The following is a 20,946-nucleotide window of genomic DNA, read 5'->3' as shown; positions in this document are numbered from 1 at the left end:
GACCACGTGGCCCAGGCCTCCCATTGAACAGAAGAATCAACCACAGCCCTAAAGGAGGAATCGATTTGGCAAAGGTCACTCAGCAAGTGAAAGGCAGAGCCAGGACAAGGACACGTGTTCCGAGTCCAGACTGGTGCTCGGAACCTGAGTCCCAGGGTCACGAAAGTCAAATGAGAAGCCCTAGTTCTTATTATTAGTATATTCTTCTCCTATTATTATTTCAAGATGGAGGGGAGAGCTTTAAAGCACATGATGGGATGTCAGTTTCAGAGGGTATGGTTACCGCTCTCATCATCGTTGTGGCTGTGCTGGGCAGTTGGACTCTCTTGGCCAGTCCCTCCCCCTCTCGGGACTGGGAGGCGGGGGCCACGCTTTAGGGCCACTAAGTTCCCTATAGGGAAGCCACAGTGAGAGAGGGGAAGTTGGGTGGCTTCAATCACACCACTAGCATGTGGCTGAGCCCAAAATAAGATGCAGGGTTTTGACTTTCCAACTCTTCCCTACGTCTTACTTCTTGTTTTCCCTTTCCCCTAAGCTGGATCAGTAGGCCCTATGGGTTGTGCTTATGTGCATGTATGCTAAGACAGTTTGGGGGGTCCCTGGGAGCACACACCACAGGAAATTCTCCTCCATGCAGAATAAGGAAATGGAGTGGGAGATCTTGGGATCCCGAGACAGCCTGACCAGCAACCATTCTATGGGTGTTCTTCCCTCCCTCCCTGCAAACATTTATCAGGTTTCTGTCCTTGGACTCAGTGGGGCTCCCTTAACTCCTATTCTAGCCCAGACCACTAGATCCAAGTTATCCCCTGCCTTGGAGAAAGTGAGTTAATGCAAAATAAGAGAAGAAAACCTACAGATATCTGACGATTGGGTTTGATAAGAGAGAAGCATAAGAAGAAAACCTTTGAAAGGCGTTGTAACCTGGCAGAACCAGGCTTGTCCTATCCCCATCCGCACACCGTCTCCATCTCCCCTCCCACCCTCCCATGGATAGCCACCCTGGGCCAGGGCAGGAGAACGACTGCTTAGCTGTTGATGCACCTGTGTGCCCTTCCACTCACCACGGTGGAGCTTACTCCAGGTTACAGGTGGGAAGTGGAGATGGTAACGGTGGAGCTATCCAGAACAGTTTGGAGGTGCCAGACCTGGGGCAACCGTACCTTGCTTGTCCCGAATTGTACTTCAGTGGGCGATGGTCTTGTCGACACTCACTGCAACTCCAGTTACATGGGAACAATGGAGCTCAGAAGGCTACAAGGGGCCCTGTAAGGGAGAATGGGTTCTGCTGCCCAGGATCTCCCAAAGGCGTCGGGAGGAGGCAGATGAGCCCAGCTTAGCCTGCGTCCATAAGAAAGGCAACGAAAGGCTGAGAGATCACAAAAGTCCTAACTGAAGGAGCCCTGAAGTAGGGACAAGGAGAGCATAGAGTAGATCATACAGTCTCAGGATGGGCAGAGACAAGGGCCACTGACTGGCCACTGACCAGCAGAACAAGTCACATCTCAGAAGACAAAGCTATTTCCTGCCCCAGGATGAAGCCAACATAGAACGACGACAAAGCAAGGTCAAAATAATAGGGCATTCCTTCTTACTGCCTCCACAGTAATGTTGACATAAGCCACCCCTTTGTGCAGGCCCCGTTCCCCCAGACTTAATATAAAAGCAGAAGGGAGAAGAGAGACAAAAAGGAAAGTAAGTCCTGAATGAGACTGAGTTTTAAATCGGGAGCGAGGTGCCGGAGAGCTCGTTGAATGGCACCGAGGTTGCCCGGAAGTAGCTAGGTAATTTTATTTTCTAACATTAGTCAAATTGTGCTTTTGGCGTCTGAAATGAAGTTCCATGCTAGAAAATGCAATTTCTTTTCCTGCCATGCAAACCTATAGCTGCAGGTTGATACTCACTCCTGAGTGAGTGGTGAGCTAAAATAAGACTCAGGGCTCTGACCATCTTGCGCTTTCCAGGGCTCTATTTCTCCTTTTCTCCTTCCCCTTCTGGGCTTGGCCTGAAGGACGCTGTAAGGGAGAGCTTGGATCTGTCCCGCACAGGTAGGTTGGGGCAGGATTCTGTGGGAGCGGGTGTGTGGTGAGGGGTGGGGGATCATACGAGTGTGTGTTGAGGAGTAGGCTTCACTTGTGTGACACGGGACTGCTGAGAGCATTTGGGGCACCTCTGGGAGTCCTAACCGGATCATGGCCGGGAGACCACCAACGACCTCCTGAGAAAGGGAAGGAGGTCCCCCACCCCACTCGGCAGATAAGCGCCGACTTTGCTATGGCGTCGAGCCCAGGTCCCAACATCGCTCTCAGGTCCGCCATTTTCAGGAGAGCCCGGAAGAAGCCCTTCTTTAATCCCAGGAGGGAGTAAAATAGGAGAGCGATAGTTCCCCTAAGTTCCTGGAAGCCCCGGGGCTGGTGAAAGGGGGGCTCCTCAGAAGATGTGTAAAGAGCAGACTTTATCCAGGTTAAGTTTCCTAGAAAGTAGCGGGTTCCCGAGTGAGTGGGGAAGATGAGACCGAGGACTGAGAGCTCCTCCTGCCACCTGTGTTCCATCAAACGCATATGAACCTCATACCATACCTGGACCAGGGTTTTATATCTAATAACTGGCTCTACCCTCAACCTGTAGGTTTGGGATTACTATCCCTATCTGTCCGATGAAAAGAAATATAAAGAAGACTTGCCTAGGATCTTGTAGCTAGAAAAAGTCAGAGTAGGTTCTTCGTGCTTTACTCTCTCATCCTGCAGCTGAAATGATGGAGGGTCACAGTCTCCCCAAGGTCAAGGGGAGCAAATGGAACCAGTCAGAAAAACGGAAAGGAAAGGAAAGCAAGGGATCCGTGAGAGTCACGTGCCCCTGGCCGGCCGCCAGGCCTACGGGAGAGTGTCCCTTTAAGAGCCCAGGTGTGGGTCAAGCATTGCACAGTTTCAGTTTTGGCAGCAACATCCAGTGTCCTGCTGGCAACTTTTGGAAAACCCCAGGCTGTGGACCAGCCAGCAGGCTGTGCCCCCGAATCTGAGTTGCTGGGAGAGAAGAAAGTGGCTTAAAGTAAGTGTGGCTACTCTGGGATCTGCAACAGGATGCCGTCTGGGAAGGGCCTGGGATGGGGGCTCAGGCAACCTTCCACATTCACAGCTCGCAGCCTGCAGATGGCGGGCTGAGGAGGACAGGGGCCGCAGCGTGGGCAGCTGAGTATGTGGCCGGAGAGCAGATGTCCATGGCCCAGAGATGAGCAAGGGTGCATGTGGGTGGGGGACGCCTTGCCTCTTTTCTGAGAAATATCAGCTGGGGGGTGGGGAGGAGAAGGAATGTCTGCGGTCAGCATGTGCAGGTTTTCTCTAAGTTCATCCCATGAATTCCCAACTAAGGCCTCCATAGTTTAACTGCGTGACCTTAGGCAAGTCACCTCATGGCTCTCCAAGCCTCCATTTCTTAATCTGTAAAATGGAGATCCAAATCATGCCTATCGCTCAGGTATGTGGGGTTCCAATGGAAAAATATGTGTGAAGTTTCTTTGTAACCTTCAGAGCAAAATAGCAATGGTTTGGTGTTTTTCAAATGGGTTCAGTTACTCGAGGACTTAACTGAGCACCAGACTGACCTGGATAAGATCATGCATAGCAGTCCTCCAGTCTTGGAAGCTTTCCAGTTCCAGCTTGCTGGGGAGGGCACCTGCAGCCCCCTTTTCCGGGTCTTGGAGAGGCTCTGGGATCCTTTCCTGTTCGAACCTCGTTTTGATCCCGTTGATTCCTGCCGTACGGAGGCATGATCTATATGGTCATATCACCCTGCCCTTGCTACAGTGGGGAAAAGGACATCTTCCCCGAGTGAGTAAGGTGGGAAGAGCCCCCTCCCGGGCGTAGACAGCATTCCAAGTCCCGGTTCTCCCCCTGGCTCTGCAGCCAGGACTCCCCTTTCCCTCCGTGTTCTCGCCTTGCCCACCCTGACAGCACCCCCAGCCAGCCACGGGACCCTCGTCCATAAGCACAGTGGCTGCACTGGCTCCATTCCCAGGGTCCCCAGCGCCACTTGTGCAACTGTCCTCTGCCTAGGGCCAACCGAGCTGCTGGTGGTTTTGCACCAAAACCCGCACCATTACTACCCCCCTTCACTAGAGGAATTACAGGTTCTCAAACATCTGGAGTGGGGATGCGCCCGTTCATGGGTTATGGTGGAAGGCAGCAATATGCCCACCCAGAGCCAGCTCTGGAAGTATTCATCCATCCATCCTTCACCTCGGTCCTGGATGTGGGAATGTAGCCGAAAGAGCGATGAGCCAGGAGTCAGGAGAGCCACTAGCTCTGGAGTCGTTCCTGTCTCTCGGCGCCTCTAGACCTCGGCAGCTTTATTTTATCACTAGTGTGAAGACAGCAAAGTCCATGTCAAGAATTCACTTACCCCAGGCTTTCAGAGCATCATCTCACTCCCGCCAGAACTAAATCTAGCAGGCAGGCATGGTAGGTACAGAATCCCGCCTGTCGGTGAGGAAGCTAGTTCTCCACGAGTAACATAAAGTCACCCAGCAAGTATGGGCAAGGACGGTTTGGTACCAACATTTTGACAGGGTCATGGGGACCTTTTGACATCACCTATAAAACAAAATACCCAACTTTTTAAAAACTGAGATTATCCATGCAAAATTGAGATTATCCATATGTTGTTTTATTTAATCCTTAGAGTGATCTCTCTACTAAATGCTCGGCCGAGGCCCTCCTCAGCGACGTCTTGCCCTCACTCTGTGTGGGCCAGGGCTCGGATCCCAAAGTCCCTGGCACTGACCATGTGGAAAAAGGCTTTGGAGGCAATGTGTCCAGTTACAGGAAACAAACCTAACGTGCCTAACACGTGGTAGGGGCTACATCAATAGCAGCTATTATTATTTTTCAGGAAGAAATTTCTCTGCTGGCACCTACCTCTGGGTTCAGGCATCTCTTTACAGGAACTATCTTTCCTGTGAATAGTCAAGAGGAGAGAACTGGACTGACTTCTCTAAAAGTGGCTTTCCTGCTCCCTCCTCTCCTGACTGCTTCCTGTAAATTTCAAGACCCGCCTAGGACAGCTTAGCCTCTGTTCTTGGTCCAAAGCACCTGAACTTGAATCCCATGGCAGTCACTTACCAGCTTTGTAACCCCGGGCAGATTTCTTACTTCTCTGTACCTCGGTTTTCTCATCGGTGAAATGGGTTTGCCCATTTTATTCTCCCTCCTAGGGTTGCTGCGAAGATTAAGTGAGATAAACACATGGAAAGCCCTTGAGAAAAACTCCCTATGTGCTAGCTATAATTCTATGTCCCACTTCTAACCTACTCTCCTCCTTCAGACCATGCGGGTCCAATCTGAGTAGCTCACTCCTGGTCTCCAAGGGATGCCTAGTGAACAGACTTCTATTCTCCTCTCACTCTAGGACAGGAAAAAGAGAGGACTGCTGACTTGAGAGAGGAGATGGGAAAGGAACTAACACTTTTTAAGCTGACACCATACTAAGGACTTCACATATGTTGTTTTATTTAATCCTTAGAGCGATTCTCTCTACTACATGCAATTGTCTCTAGTTTATAAGTGAGGACTTGAGGCTCGAAGAGTTTAAATATCCTTCCCCCAAATTACACAGCCCCCAAGTGAGAGAGCTGAAAACCAAGCGGTGGAGCCCATACTCTGTGCCACTCTCCAAGTGCTCAGCAATCATGAAAGTCAAGTGTACAGACCCTCACTGCCTTGTGCTTGAGAGTGACTGTAAGCTCCTACTTTGGAAGGGCACTTTATACTGTTTAAAGGACTTCCATATGCATATCTCGTTATCCCCTCCCTATTCCCCCATCCCACAGAAGTGTGTCTCTCTAGAAGACTCAGGGACTATGATGCTCATTTTACAGGTGAAGGAGTTGGGCCAGCGTATTTTGCCCAAGTGCTAGAGCTCTTCCACTAGCCTGTGACACAGAAGGACTTGGGACCTCTGGGTTCTCTTCCATCCACTAGGCTCCTCTTCACGCAACTGTCCCTTGCGTGCCCCAAACTAAGAAGGCATTTGGCAAAATGTAAGAAATCAGCCCTGACTTGGCCCTTCCCATACAGAGGATAGATAGAGATGGAACCCTTTCCAATCCCATTCAACTTCGCTGAGCAGCTGGTCCTCCCCAGATGTTCTCACGCAAGCCCCTCTGGGTTGTAGAGACTGATCCCAGTTGGCCCCTGCCTTCCAGGAGCAAGCCATTTGGTTGAGTGGACGAGATAAGTATCTACACATTAAGGCAGAATGTGGTGGAATTAATAACAAGGTTCTAAGTTTTTACAGAAAGGTCTTCTAGACATCCACGAAGCTTATTCCCAGAGTTTCATGGAGCTGGTATTTCAAATGTTTAATTCTGCTTAAATTTTGCATTCATGCGGGCCACTTTTGACAGAGATGGGATTAGAAAGTCTTCAGTATTTCTAGGTCATACGTTCTTCAGATCCCTTTGTTCTCTCTCCATCTTCTTGTCCTCTAGAATTCTTATTCCCTTCCCCCAAATGTTGCCTTTACATGGAGACTGTCCCACACGCCAGGACTTATATAAACTATATAAACTCTCCTAAGCTCCTACTTGTCATTTCATGTCTGAGGCCCTTCCAAACCACACAGTGATCATGCAGTTTCCGGGATCACTCTAGTATGCGCTCTGCTCCTGCACCCAAGGGAGACAGAAGGGATAGCCCCACATGGACTCAGGCGGTGCCTCTTCTAGAAGTAGGGGAAAGAGCTGCTCAGGTCTGGCCAAGGAAAGCCCCGTCCCCAGCCAGGCCAGCTGCTCCAACCTTCTTGCTCCTCCAAGCTTACACTCACAGGAAGATGTCAGAAACTGCCAACTTGGCTTCGAGTCCCTGTCATGCACACTCTTCCTCCTCTCTGAAGCCCCTGGGGCTGAGAGCCCTGACTGGCCCTGAGCGATGTACCAAACAGAGGAAGAGCTCAGAGAGGCTGAAGGTCAAATGGTGCACCAGCAGCTGTGCTAGGACCTGGTCTGTCTGGGAGATCCCTCTCCCTCTGAATAAAAAAAAAAAAAAAGGAAACTATAGATTTGGTGGACAAAGGTTTGGATTCCAACCTAGAAGAGCTGAAGTTCAGTCACTCTAACCAAAGGGGAGCTGGGTAGGTTAATTTTACAAGTTAATAAACTTTATTCTCCAGCACAGCCGACAACCCTGCCCCAATCCACAATGTGTAGACATGTTATAAATGTGTCAGGGGTAGTAATTTGGTAACACGAGAGTGATTGAGAATACCCCAACCTAGCTGGGGAAAAGAACAAGTCCTGTTCTAAGGACAAGAAAAAGTGCCTTCATGCCAGGTATCCCAGCCTATGTAGATTCCAAAAGGACAGGTCCCTCTGCTCATGTAAGGAATGATAATCCGGTAGTGATCTAATTCTGCTGTGGGTCTTGGAGCCAAGAATCTTGCTAACCTTTTGCTCTCTCATCCACAACATGAAGGTAATTTTATCTGTCTCTTGGGTTCCGGTGATGATGGAAGGGTTCACGTAAGGAAAGCAAAGCATCTGCTGCCCTAGTAAGTGCCCAGTAAATACTATGCTCTTTCCTTAAGCAAATTGTTGAAGCCAGTTCTAACCACCATGGCCTGGGGCCTCCCAGACACCTGAATTTCCCAGGTTTGGGAAAAAAGTCTGGTTTGGAGAAGAAGGGATCTCTAACGATTGTCAAAGCCCAGGGTTACGTCAGCAGCTAGCAGAGAAACGGTGCTTCAAGTTTATCTTTGGACAAAGATTTCCTGCCTCCGAGAGTGGGGGTGCCTTTGCCCTCGCGTCATCTCCCCTGTGGTTCTCACCAAGGTCACTCTCTGCCAAGTTTGCCCTTCCGGCTGTGCACACCTGATGCTCTCATCCCTGCCCCAAGGCTGTGCAAAGGCTGGTGGGTCCATGTGCATGTCGTCTCCCCAGGTGGAGAGTCACAGCGACGTAAGCATGTCACAAACGAGAGGAAGCCTGAGCCCCAAATTGGGACTTCCACTTGGGAAGAGCAGGCACCTGCCTCTCTGTAACCCAGAGCAAGTCCCTTTTAGCCGTCCAGGGAGGTACCCATTCCTGGCATACAGAAATGTTAGAGAGCTTGCTTGTCTGAAGGTGAGCGTAGGAACCAGCACCTAGGGAAGCACGGCTGGTTTGGTGCTTCAAAGCACACGCGGCATTTTGTCACTGCACCCAAGGCCCGATTTACCCAAGGTCATTTCCCTGGGGCTCTGCACCCAGTCCATGCTAAGTCTTCCAGAAGAGAGAGACTTGCCAGTCTTCTGAGGCCTGGTCCCCCCTGGAAGTCTGTCTTATGGTGACCTGTAGTGCCCACTCAGACAGTTCCTCAAGCCAGCATCCCCCAAATGCATCCAGTTTGGGGCTGACCCTGGCATTCGGCTGAGAACCCACCCCAGGAGTTAATCATTGGCCTGGCGTGAAAAGTCTGGGGCAATTATCTGGCATCAAGAGAACCTCAAGCTGCCACCTGGCATCATATCTGTCCCCTCCTTCCCGAACCCACTCCCCTGACTCTCCCAAAGAACTGGAGAAACAGAATACCTTTATCTGCACAAGGAAATAAAAAGGTTCCTTGCTGGGGAATTCCCCCCCTCCCCGCCCCCGGAAAAGAAATAACCAAGACAAACAGCTCTATTGCCTTTGGCTCAAGCTAATGAAGGGAGTCTCTGAGGGCAAGACCAGGGACCGGAGTGGTAAGGGGAGCCTGGGACTTCACTCTCTGGGCTCCCGAGTGCTTAGGGCTTCCTAATCTTTATAGGTGCTCATTATTGCACCGGGCTTCTTGACAAGGTTTTCTCCCTTAAAGCTCTCATCCATCGTCAAATCCACTCCAAAGGCTAAAGCCTGCCGAAGTTCATGGGAAAGTGGGGCTCCTCTGTCCACCTCTCTCCTCCTCTGGGCTCGGTTTGGGATCCTAAGGATAGCGGTGGTAAGGCTGAGCCCTGGGACCCTCAAGCTGCACCCACCCCACCCCAGCCCAAAACTACATCCACAGACATGGCAAGATTTACCCACACCAGACCCCTCCAAGGGGCCTTATTTTGGATTCTCCAGCTTCCTCTGCCCTGAATGACGAGGCAAGGTAATAAGCCACAATACCTACGCTTGAAACTCTGACCCCATAACCGAATCTCTGGGAAATCTTGGGCCTATCCCTCAGCATCTCAAGATCTTGATTTTCTTATCCATAAAACAGTTGTAATTATATCCATTCTGTCTTAGCTAAAAGGAAGTGATGAAGCTCCAGGAAGGCATGAATGACAATACTTTGATAAGCAACTGGGGCTCTACAACGGACAAGGATGAGCACAGGGCTAAGCCTCCTCCTGTGTTTGAGGTGTGACCCAGTGCATCGGGAGAAGGCAAAGAGCTTGGACTGTGGAGTCAGACAAGTTTGGGTTCAAATCTTGCCCATCTCCCCCACTCCCAGCCTGCCCACCCATACACTTAAGTCTTAAACAACCTTGAGGGAAGCACTTAGTTTTAAGCTTCCGTTTCTTCCTATGTAAAATGTGGGGAAGAACAACCACTTCTGAGGGTGATATTAAGTTTAAATGAGATAATACATGTACATTATTTAACACAGTGCCTGGAAGGAGCTAATCTAAGAGACCATCATTGTGACATTTAAACTTTAATCCCTATCTGGCCTTCTCGAGGGGTCCCAGTTTGCTCATATGAACACACCATAAAGTATTCCAGGGCTGTACGGAGGGCAGCCGAAACAGAGAGACAGGACCACTGGTCAGTATAACCCACGATCCAGTGAGCTGTTCTGAGACCTTACAGAGCTAACCCTAGGACCATGCCACCCAGACAGGGACACAGGAAAAAATGGCACCTGTGTCCCTACTCCGAAGGAACATGCAGTTTAGTTGAGAAGACAAGTAGCTACTTAGAACTATTAAGGAACAAAAAGCTCTGTGGAATAATGGGACTTTGAAATATAATGGGAAAGGCGGAGCCATTCATCCTTTCAACAGGCTTTCTGTCTGTTACTGAACTACAAAACCAAATAGGTGTTACAGGAACTGTAAAGCCAACTGGCCTTGGAAAACACAAGAGCTTCATTTTTTCTGCTACTCTCTTTCAGCTTCCCACAAAGAAGTCGGCCTGGGTGGCACAGCCCCTTGAGAACCACAAGCCATGGGGCTCCTCTTCCTCGCCTGCCTGCTGGCTGTCTTCCCAGGTGTGTCTGTCAGACCCCAGTCCATCCCTCCAGGACCCAGGGTGCTGGGAACACGGAAACCTGGCCTGTCCCCAGGGATGCCACTCTCAAAACTTGTACTGACTCAAGGAGGAGTCACACAGACGGTGCTGAAAGGTCACGTCTGAAAAAAAGATATGGTGACCAGTGTAGGGGATCCGGAACAGGAGTGGCAATTACTTGTTTCAAGGCCAGGAGTCTGGTTAAGATTCTTTACCAGGAAAAAAAAAAAAAAAAAAAAAAAAGACCTAGACCTCAAATCAGACCTCTCAGGAGTTGCTATGGGATTTGGAGAAAATGACTTTTCCTTCTTGGCTCCCAATATTTTTATCTGGAAAAAAAAAAAAGAAAAGAATCCACCAAGTGTTTCTAGAAATATAAGAAAGTAATAGATAACAAATGCAATGGTGTTGCACCCCACAAAGTGGCTTTTTATTAATGGAAAGGGATATGAAGTAAGTTTGCTGTTCCATTGTCCTTAAAATGGCAATCCTTAGTGAGATACAGTTAGAATGTAATAATGATTAATCAATCATTTTACCCAATCACAGCAAGTCATGCAGAATTGTCCAGCAGCAGTTGTCCTGCTGTCATGCATAGCAAATAATCTACAGGAGGCACATGTGTCGGGGGATAATTCCATCTCCTCAGGGAGGCTGTTGGGATCATTTGAGCAGGCTTTACCTGCCAGGACCTCGGAAAACCTCTGCCTTTTGTCCCCACAGTGATCTCCATGAAGAGTCCCATATTCGGTCCCCAGGAAGTGAGCAGTGTGGAAGGGCGCTCAGTATCTATCACGTGCTACTACCCAGACTCCTCCGTCAACCGGCATACCCGGAAGTACTGGTGCCGACAGGGGGCCCAGGGCCGCTGCATAACACTCCTCTCTTCAGAAGGCTACATCTCCAGGGACTATGAGGGCAGAGCCAACCTTATCAACTTCCCAGAGAACAACACATTTGTGGTGAACATTGACCATCTCACTCCGGGCGACTCTGGGCGCTACAAGTGTGGTCTGGGCATTAGCAGCCGAGGCCTGTCCTTTGATGTGAACCTGGAGGTCCTCCGGGGTAAGAACCCAGGCTCCTTGGGTTGTGAGAGTGGACAAGTGAGAGGGACTCATCTCAGTTGCTGTGGGAGGGCTGGAGGAAGCATTTCCTGAGACAAAAGAGGTACAGCATGGGGCGGGGAAGACTGTGAGTTCTCTTTCCAGAGGCAAGGACTTTTCATAATAGAATATGGAAATGAGACAGATGGCACACCCTTGGGGATGGTGAGTACAACTATCTAGGTCTTCAGGACCTATGACATTTGAGGGTTTTACTAAAGTGGTAGCTTAGAAGAGCATCAGGAGGACAAGTTCTCTTACTGTGTTTGTTCCAGGGCGGGGCAAGAAGTCTTTGAACTGAGGGAGACAGAAAAAGCAGGGAGAGGTTTCTAGGGATCCTTAAACTCCTGCCATTAGTGCACTCTACAGATCAGGACCTTAAGGTCACCAGAAGGCTTCTTTCAAAATGCATTTTTGATCTGGGATCCGTTAGTCCATCAACAACCTTAGCATAAATGAAATGATCAGTCGTTGCCCAAAGACCAGGGCCCTGCAAGAGTGGGCCACTGAATAAGGCTGTTCTAGTTAAGAGAAGAGAAAAATAGGAAAGATCTTTCTGACAACGGTTCAACAACAAAGGGCATTTCAGATAATCAAGGGAAATTAAGAGAGAAAGAAGTCTTAGGGGTGAAAAATTGGAGGGGTTCTCAAAGATAGGTCTCAAAGATATTCCCCTGGGATGTGCCTGGGGGTTATCTGTGAACTGAATAAAGAGTTCATTCAGGTGGTCATGGAGAGTCATAAAATGGAAGAATTTTAAGAGCTGAGGAGAACTTGGAGTTGACAGGTTTCAGGATGTCTGAAAGAATCCTGGAGACAATGGGTATACAGCCTCTGATTAAACACTTGAAATGGCAGGCATTCACTACTTTACAAAGCAGATCCTTCCATATTTGGACTGCTGTAAGTTTTAGAAACTTCCATCACATGCACTGAAATCCATCACCCTATCCTTACATTCATTCTGTTTATTTCGACACACGTTACTTTGGGTTCCTACCACGTATAGTCATCGTGGTGGGCACGGCGGGGGGCAGTCACACATGGGTAAAGTATGTCTTTGCTCTCAAGGGACTTCCGGGCTATGGAGAACATAATTAGCTCTAGGCAAGATCAGATGTAATAAGAGATAACAGATGTAAGTGTCAAGAGCACGGAGGAGGAAAAGATTAGCGCCAGCTTGGGGAGGGCTTCATGGAGGAGACAGCAGTAAGGCTGGTCCTTGGAAGACATTCTGGTAGAGTCCTCCTTGGAAGGAAGGCAGTGAAGGTGATAGGTATACCCAGACCCTCACTGGGAATACTAAACAGCCCTCAATTGCAAGAAAGTGAAATCACAACTGGCCACCTTCCCGTTATCCTGCAGGTCCTGGGTTTCAAAATGACGTTGAGGTCTATGTTGCTGACTTGCATGGAACAGTGACCATCAATTGCTCTTTCAAGCGTGTGAATTCTGAGAGGAAGTCTGTGTGCAAGATGAGAGGCCAGGCCTGTCTTACAGTCATTGACTCCAATGGCTATGTGAGCTCTAACTATGCAGACAGAGCAGAGATCAAGATTGCGGGTACCAGCCAATTAATGTTCAGTTTCATTATCAAGCAAGTCCAGCTCGATGATGCTGGGACATACGTCTGCCAGGTTGGGAATGGCCCCAGTGCTGAGAAGAGTAAGGCTGACCTCCAGGTGCTGAAGCCTAAGACTGAACTGCTTTATGGAGATCTGAGAGGCTCTGTGACCTTTGACTGTGCCCTGGGCTCCAAGGTGAAAGATACAGCCAGATTTCTGTGCCGAAAACGCAACGGGAAAGACTGCGACGTGGTCATCAACACCCTGGGGCAGAAGGCTCAGGCTTTTGAGGGCAGGACCCTGCTTATTCCCAAGGAGAAGGGCTCTTTCAGTGTGCATATCACCAACCTAAAGAAAGAAGATGCCGGAAACTACCTGTGTGGAACCCACTCTGATGGTCAGCTTCACGAAGGCTACCCCACCCAGCCCTGGCAACTCTTTGTCAATGAAGGTGAGACCTGAGATGGGGAAGGGAAGAAGAGTGTCAGCGCAGCAGGTGGGCACCTGTCTCGTGCCCTGGGAGTCTATCTATTATCCATCAGTCAGTCAATGTCGTCCTCTCCCCATCTAGCCCTGAACTATGTGCTATGTAGGCAGCTGGACAGGAGTGTTAGAAAACACAGCCTCAGCCTTGCATTATCTACCAATTTTTCTCTGTCAAAGGCCTTCTGATGGCTGTCCCTGATTAACAAGGAGAGCGAAGCTCCTCATTGAGTCAAGACCCTCCGAATGTCTGGGTCTCAGAGAGCCATGGTGAGGACCTAGCATGGAACCCCAGTGCCATGGCAAGGCTTACAAGGTCCACCTGCCCCTTCTCCCTAGTCTTTCAAGCAGGATAGCATCTCATCCCTTAATCTGTAATGGGAGGTTTGTCTTGGTCTTTTCTTGGTCTTATCTCAGCCTCAGTGCTGTGCCAGGAAAACAATACCCCAGCCTCTGAGTTTCCCCCTCAACATCTCATAAGGGTATTTGTGATTCTACCACCTGGCCTGCAATAGCTCTAGTTTGGCAGGCCAGCAAGGTGGTGAAATCATTAAATTCCTGCTCCCCCTCACCCAGGAGCACTGCAGAGAGTTACCCTCATGAGAAACAGCAAACCAGTACTTGCAGTTCAATGTCACCTGTGGCTTTTCCTTAAGGGGCTCACATTCCCTGGGTAGTACTTTTATATCCAGCTTGGCCCTCACTACATTCCTCAGCATCTTCATATGATGTCCATCTTCGCACTGGACATCAGCTTTAGTTTTTGGAGAATGGCCATCTTTTTTTTTCCTGAGATGGCCCTCAGAGTCATCAACTAGTAAACCTTCTGTGCTACGTAGCTTATATTTTAAAGCATACCATCCTAAATATATTTTCTTAATTTGGAGAAAAACCATCTGGCCATTTGAAAGGGATGAGTTAATAAACAGACAAAAACTTGTATATAGCGAGATTTTATAAGAAGCCCAAGGAGAACTGAGAGTCGTTCCTTAAACTCCTTCCATTCTCTGCCAAGAATAAAGTGGGGAAAGGAAACAAAATGCCCAGACTAGTGGTGAAGGTCACTGGAGTCTGGCTGGACGTCTTCAGCTACAGGCTCTGTATATTAGGAAAGTCTCATTTTCTGAGGAGAGTGAGGTAAATGATCTAAACATCACTCTCTGGCCTAGCAGAGACCGTGGGGAAGATCTACCCAGACCGTGTTGCTGATGTTCTGTTCCATTTCTGTACTTCCAGAGACCGTAATGCCCCAGATTCCCTCTGTGGTGAAAGGTGTGGTTGGTGGCTCTGTGGCAGTGCTCTGCCCCTACAACCCCAAGGAAGCAGACAGACTGAAGTACTGGTGTCGCTGGGAAGACACTCAAAATGGCCGCTGTCAGCCGCTGGTGGAGAGTGCGGGGCTGGTTGAGGAGCAGTACAATGGCAGGCTCACACTGCACAGAGAGCCAGGCAATGGCACCTACACGGTTATACTCAACCAGCTCACGCCCGAGGATGCTGGCTTCTACTGGTGTTTGACCAATGGCGATAATCGCTGGATGTACACGGTGGAGCTCAAGATTGTCGAAGGTAAGAGCTGAACGGGGACAAGAGGGAGAGGAGGCAGCCCCAGGACCCTTCAGTCAGCAGTGACATCCCCCTCAACCACTCTTCCTCTTATCTCATCCCGTGCTGATGGGACAAACCTCAGGAGAGAGCCCAAGGATCGAGACATCATGTTTTCATAACTCTAACAAGCACCCTTTCCTGCACATACTCCACACTCTCCAAACCACCACGTGTAGCCCCTTTTAGTATCAAAAGCAGTGGCCTCTTTTACAGTATATATGCCAACAGCTGAAGTAGAGTGCAGCTCTTTGTATTTAGTCTAGAAGAGAAGATCAAGGAAAGCAAACTGAGGCCAATGGGTAAGACCCTGTGTTTAATGATAGACTAGATTAATGCATGAGGGTCATCAATAGTAATTCTTATATAGGCACATAATCACATTCCTTATGTGCTCAGTATAATGTATTTATTTATAATGCTCTCCAGAGAGGAAATGGGCCGTGGACAAAGGTCCGCACCACAGTTACTTCCCTGCAGTCTCACCAATGCCAACCTGCATGCCTATCTCTTCTTCCTGCCCTGCTCCAGGAGAACCAGGCCTCAAGGCACCCAAGAATGCCGTTGCTCAGGTGGGGGAGACCTTCAAGCTCTCCTGTCACTTCCCATGCAAATACTACTCCTTCCAGAAATACTGGTGCAAGTGGAGTAAGAAAGGCTGCACAACTCTGCCCAGCCAAGATGAAGGGCCCAGCCAGGCCTTCGTGAACTGTGACCAGAAGAGCCAGATCATTTCCATGACCTTGAACCCAGTCTCCGAGGCAGATGAAGGCTGGTACTGGTGCGGGGTGAAGGATGGGCCCCGATACGGAGAGACTGTGGCTGTCTATTTGTCAGTCGAGGAGAGGGTAAAGGGTAAGTCTCTGAGGTCAAGGTCTATGTCCCCGGGGGTTACCAGAGAAGGTTCCTGCCTACCAGCTCGTCCATCAGAGGTGGCCCCCAGTCTGGCTATAAGCAACTAGAGGCAGGGGGAGAGTAAGCCTCTGTTGAGTCTCATTTAGCCCTCTACAAGGAGCATCTGAAAAAAGCATACAAACCGGAAAAAAAAAAGTAGGTTTGCCATATAACCACAGGTTCAAGACAAGCCCTATAGTTGCCTCTTCAGGGTATTTTGAAGCCCTTTCTATAAGAGAGATCGTCCACATCATGAAATTTCAAAGTCTCTATCACATGTGATACATTCTGCCAAAGCCTGCTCTCGAAAGAGGCCAGATATCTTCATGTGTAAGATATAACAAAGAAAATTAAGGCAAATTATTTGAGCATGTTTGCATTTTAAGGCTCTTTTTTAAAATGTCACATGAAGTGTTTTGTCCCTAGTGAGGGTATTATAAGAATCTCTAGAAATCCTACTATACCTGGGTCCCACTGGTCTCGTTCACTAAGGGAACCATTGCCAAGCTACCACCAGGGGGCAGCACAACCGAACCCAGCAGACCTGGGGCAGTGTTTCAAAAAGCTGAGAAAAATGTTAGTCTCCAAATGATCCGCCAGCCCCTATGCAGAGCTGGAGTTATGCCATGGAGCCTTGGAGATGGAAATGAGTTTGGTATAATGGGACAGAGATCATCTATTTCTAGTGTTATTCTGGACTCGACTCTAATAGCCTTGAGATCTCACCCTGACCCCGTGATTGCTACTGAAGTCCCACTCCTTGCATTCCCTGATATGAAGGAGGGAAAATAGAGAAAGAACAAATAATCCAGCCATACCTGTCTTTCTCCAGAGTCCCAAGACATCAGCCAAGTGGATTCAGCTCCCGGTGAAGAAGTGGTAGAGTCGAGCGTCAGGGAGGTTGAGAGCAAAGTCATTCAGAATCCCAGGCTTTTTGTGGATGACAAAACAGTGAAGGACATCGGAGACCCTGCAGATGGGAGCAGAGGGTCCGCAGATGCCAGCAGGTGAGGGAGAATATCCCAGAGGATGAGGACCTGATCTTGGGCTGTGGGGAGCATAGAGGAGGGCATGTCCTCCTCTCGCTGGTGGGGCAGCCCTCTCTGCCTTGGTTTGTGCTCAGGAGGGGCCCGTGGTTCTCTTTGCCTTTCTCCTGAGGCCCGGGGTGTGTGGGGGGGGACGTGTCCACCATTCAGTTCAATTTCCTAGACCTGGGATGCAGAGAAGGTTCTGTCCTTGCCTTTGCCATGTCTGGGGAGTCTCCCTAGGAGAGCTAAGGGGCTGTACCAAGAGGAGGAAAAGAAACAGCTGGGGGGACCCAAACTGCTGGGATGTCCTGGAACCCCAGGCTTCCCTTCCGGCGACTAACTCAGCCCTTCTTCCAGCTCTGCAGGACAAAGCGGGAGCTCCACAGTGCTTGTCTCCACCCTGGTGCCCCTGGGCCTGGTGCTGGCAGCGGGGGCTGTCGCCGTGGCAGTGCTCAGGGCACGGCATAGGAAGAACGTTGGTGAGTGCCCGGGAGACCCCCGCCCCGCATCTCCAGTCCTGAGCCCTTGGACCTCAGTCGGGGGGCTTAGCTGCCCTTAGTATGGGGCTGCCACGGTCTCTTCTCTTTCACAGGCTCTGAGAAAGGGTTCTGGGAAAGCAGGGTGGGGAAAGATAAACTCATACCCAAAACTCACATTGAGTGCTGCTGTCCCAGGAAGGTCACCTGTAATGGCTCTGGGTCCAAGTTCACAGGCAGGACCTGCAGGATGAGGAGCTCAGGAGGCAAGAGGAGCTACACTTCCGGCCTACTTTGAGAACTGGCTGGCTGTGTGACTTTGGGTGTCCCCATTTCATGCCTCCATTTCCTCAGGGTTCGAGGTGGGGATAATAATAAATGCCTCACAGGGCTGATGTAAGGACAGAACGAGGCACTGTGCCTTGAAAGGTCAGGGGTTCTTGGAGTGCCTGGGAGGCTCAGTCGGTTGAGCCTCTGACTCTTGGTTTTGGCTCAGGTCATGATCTCAGGGTAGTGAGATCGAGCCCCACATCAGACTCTGCGCTCAGTGGGGAATCTGCTTCTTTCCCATTCTCTCCCTCACCCTGTGCTCCTTCCCCTGCTCCCTCTCTCTCTCACACACACAAATAAATAATCTTTTAAAAAAAAAAAAGGTGGGGGGTCAGGGGTTATTGGGTCTTGATTCTCCTTGAGAAGGGACGGGGAAGGAGCCTCTGACCATCTCCATTCTGCTCCGGATCAGAGTCAGAGATGAGCAACGTGCCACACTGTCCTCTCCAGCTATCCTGTGGGGCTCCCTCAGAGGCAGCATGTCCTGCTCACACATGTCCTCTGTCCCTACACCAACTCCTCTCTCTCCTGGACAGACCGGGTTTCAATTAGAAGCTATAGGACAGACATCAGCATGTCGGACTTTGAGAACTCCAAGGATTTTGGTGCCAATGACAACATGGGAGCCTCGCCAGTCACTCAGGAGACAACGCTCGGAGGAAAAGATGGTACGCCCCTCACTTAAAGGGAATGCCCAGCCCCCTGGGGGAGCGAGAATGAGACCTGACCCTGCCTCTGGGGTGGTGATATAAGGCCAGTGAAGGCTAAGACCCCCCTCGCTCCTCACACAGAGTGCGGCACCGCCACCGAGGGCACCGCCACCGAGAACATCGCAGAGACCGAAGAACCCAAGAAGGCAAAACGGGTGAGAATGAGGAGGGAGAGGGAGGCCTCACTTTTGTGACAAGGAAAGGCAGCATGGGGGGGGGGGGGACAGCAGTTAGACCTCAGGAGAAGCTACCTCAGTGTTGGGGCTGATGTCAGAAGAGGGAAGGCAATGAAAATAGTTTTCAGGAGAACTTTCTGTGGGCAAGGTCTGCTTTCCTGGCTGTGCTGTTGATGTGACTGAGGCAGAGGCAGGAGGTCAGCGGACGGGCTGTGAACATGTCAGAGGCAGGGAGAGCGAGGGATGAGAAGGAAGGACAATGAAACTGCAGACACAGGGTAGGGAAGGTCAAATGTCAAATGCCGGTGATTAGGTGGATCCCCTTCGTGGGCTGTGGAACCTGTAGGCTTCAGGCCACCCAGCCTCCCTTGAGAGTTTGCTCAGGACCAGCCTTCCAGTTGGGTCTGAAAGACATCTGCTGGCCACGGGCACTTTGGTAGTCACCAGAAGCCCTTCCCCACCCCAGTCAGGTGCCATGTTGCTTACAACCCTACCAGAGGTGATTCCTGGCTTTGAGTCACGTATTACCCTCCTCCCATCCCCTGGGCCTCCTAGTCCAGGGTTTTAATCTTGCTTTCATATCTACTCTCCCTGGAAGCAGCAGAGACCCCGAATCTGGAATAAGTAGGGGAGGAAGCTCGTCTGGAGACAGCCTTCCCCTCTAGCCCTGTGTTGTTGCTGAGCTCCATCTCTGAGCAGGTAGTGAAAGAAAAACGTGAAGCACTGTGGCTGACATCAGTCTAGACCACCTTGCCCATGGACTGTGTGGGCAGAGCTTCCTGGGACAGGCCCAAGCAACAGAGGTGGTTCCACTCCACGTGTTGGAAGGAGGTAGTGAGACAGAGGGAGGCATTTTTAGAAACTGCAACTTTCCGTTTCTCAAAATTAGTCCTTGGCGAGCCTGAGGAGCTAGAATAAGAGCAGCAGGTCAACACAGGCTTGGGTTGCTTAGGCCAAGATTATGAAGTGCCGACACTCCCTCTGATCCCCACCTGCTGAGCCAGTGCCCCAAACACTGACTCCTGTCCTCTTGCTCCCTTAGTCCTCCAAGGAGGAAGCTGACATGGCCTACACCGCCTTCTTGCTCCAGACCAACAACATGGCTGCCAAAGTCCAGGAGGACCCTGAGAAAGTCTAGGCACCAGTGGCTCTCTCCGCTCCCACCACTCATGACAATCGCCTTCAAAATCATGTTGATCCTCAGGGGACCTCGGCTCCAGGGGGCTTCGATGCATGCACTCACATCCCACTTTCCCTTCCTCAGAGGGTTTGCTGGTCCCTCCTCAGTGGTATCCCAGCCTGGCCTAACTATTGGGGTGGAGGGACCAAGAGGGGTCCCCTCTACAGCTTATTTTAATGAAGGAACCCAAGACGGTGAAGGAGAATTAAGATCTCAGAGGCATCTGTCAGAAAGAAGAGAGATCCCGTGGGTGGGAAGATCGTTTCAAAATGGCAGCTTTTCCGCATCCTTCTCATGGTATCCTCCATGGAATTCTCCTCTCCCCTTAACCCTTCCTTCTCTTCATCTCCCCTCCCTTCCATCTTCTCTTCTTTCCTTCATTGAAAATACATATTTGGATACTCACTAGAATCCAGGCTCTTCTAGACGCTGGGACAGAGAGGCCACAGACCTAGCCAATAGCCTTTTTGTAAACCTCCCTAAATTCTTGGAACCTGCAGCTCCTCTCAGTGCAGTGACCCTCACCGAGACCTGAAATCCTCACCAGGAACACTCATCTCCACCCACAGTAGGACAAATCATAACCTGCCCGGAGTCCTGGGCCTGAACGATCAGGTTACATGGGCATACATACAAGGAATCGTAAACACACATGCTAACCATTTCACAGGAGAGAAAACTGAGATCCCGAGAGGTGACGAGGTTTGCTCAAGGGGACCACGTAGCATAAACTAGTATCAAAACCAGAGGATGCATCTCCTGTCCTCCTGACTAGGTGTCTCTCTATAAGAGCCCCTGCACTCTTGATGGAGGCAGACTTCTAGAATAAAGAGGAGGTAAAGGAGGAGAAAAACGTAATGGAGACTGATCTTCCATAAACCCCACCTCAGGGAAGAGGACTCTTTCCCTTTCTGCCACTCAGATGGACCCAAGAGGATAAACGCGTGGTCAAACCTTCATACACCACTTATGTGAACAGTTCCCAACCAAAGGAAAGTTAAGAAGGTGTCTGATGATGCCAGAGAGGGGCTGATCTTCCAAGAGCTAAGGTTTAAGGTCTTTTTCCCTCTGAGCTCTGTACTTCAACCAGCACCTACCAGCTGACACTCGCTTACAAATCAAAAATGCGACTTCATTAATAATTAAAGACCATGATTGCCACCAA

The 20,946-nt window shown here is 50.0% G+C and overlaps 1 protein-coding gene across 1 annotated transcript; it reads left to right on the top strand.

Moving 5' to 3' along the window:
* Positions 1–2,897: 2,897 nt before the first annotated feature.
* Positions 2,898–20,946, top strand: PIGR (polymeric immunoglobulin receptor). The gene is made up of 11 exons (XM_004756188.3): positions 2,898–3,048; positions 10,113–10,208; positions 10,952–11,296; positions 12,700–13,350; positions 14,619–14,951; positions 15,519–15,842; positions 16,714–16,888; positions 17,267–17,388; positions 18,252–18,383; positions 18,507–18,580; positions 19,644–20,946. The coding sequence occupies exons 2-11, from the start codon at positions 10,166–10,168 to the stop codon at positions 19,737–19,739; spliced, it is 2,295 nt and encodes a 764-aa protein (XP_004756245.1). The 5' UTR covers positions 2,898–3,048; positions 10,113–10,165; the 3' UTR covers positions 19,740–20,946.

This window comes from Mustela putorius, unplaced genomic scaffold (genome assembly GCF_011764305.1).
Source record: "Mustela putorius furo isolate JIRA1106 unplaced genomic scaffold, ASM1176430v1.1 tig00001012_pilon_pilon_pilon, whole genome shotgun sequence".
Taxonomy (NCBI): domain Eukaryota; kingdom Metazoa; phylum Chordata; class Mammalia; order Carnivora; family Mustelidae; genus Mustela; species Mustela putorius.
Note: the sequence above shows the minus strand (reverse complement) of the source record. Positions and strands in the feature narration are given on the sequence as shown.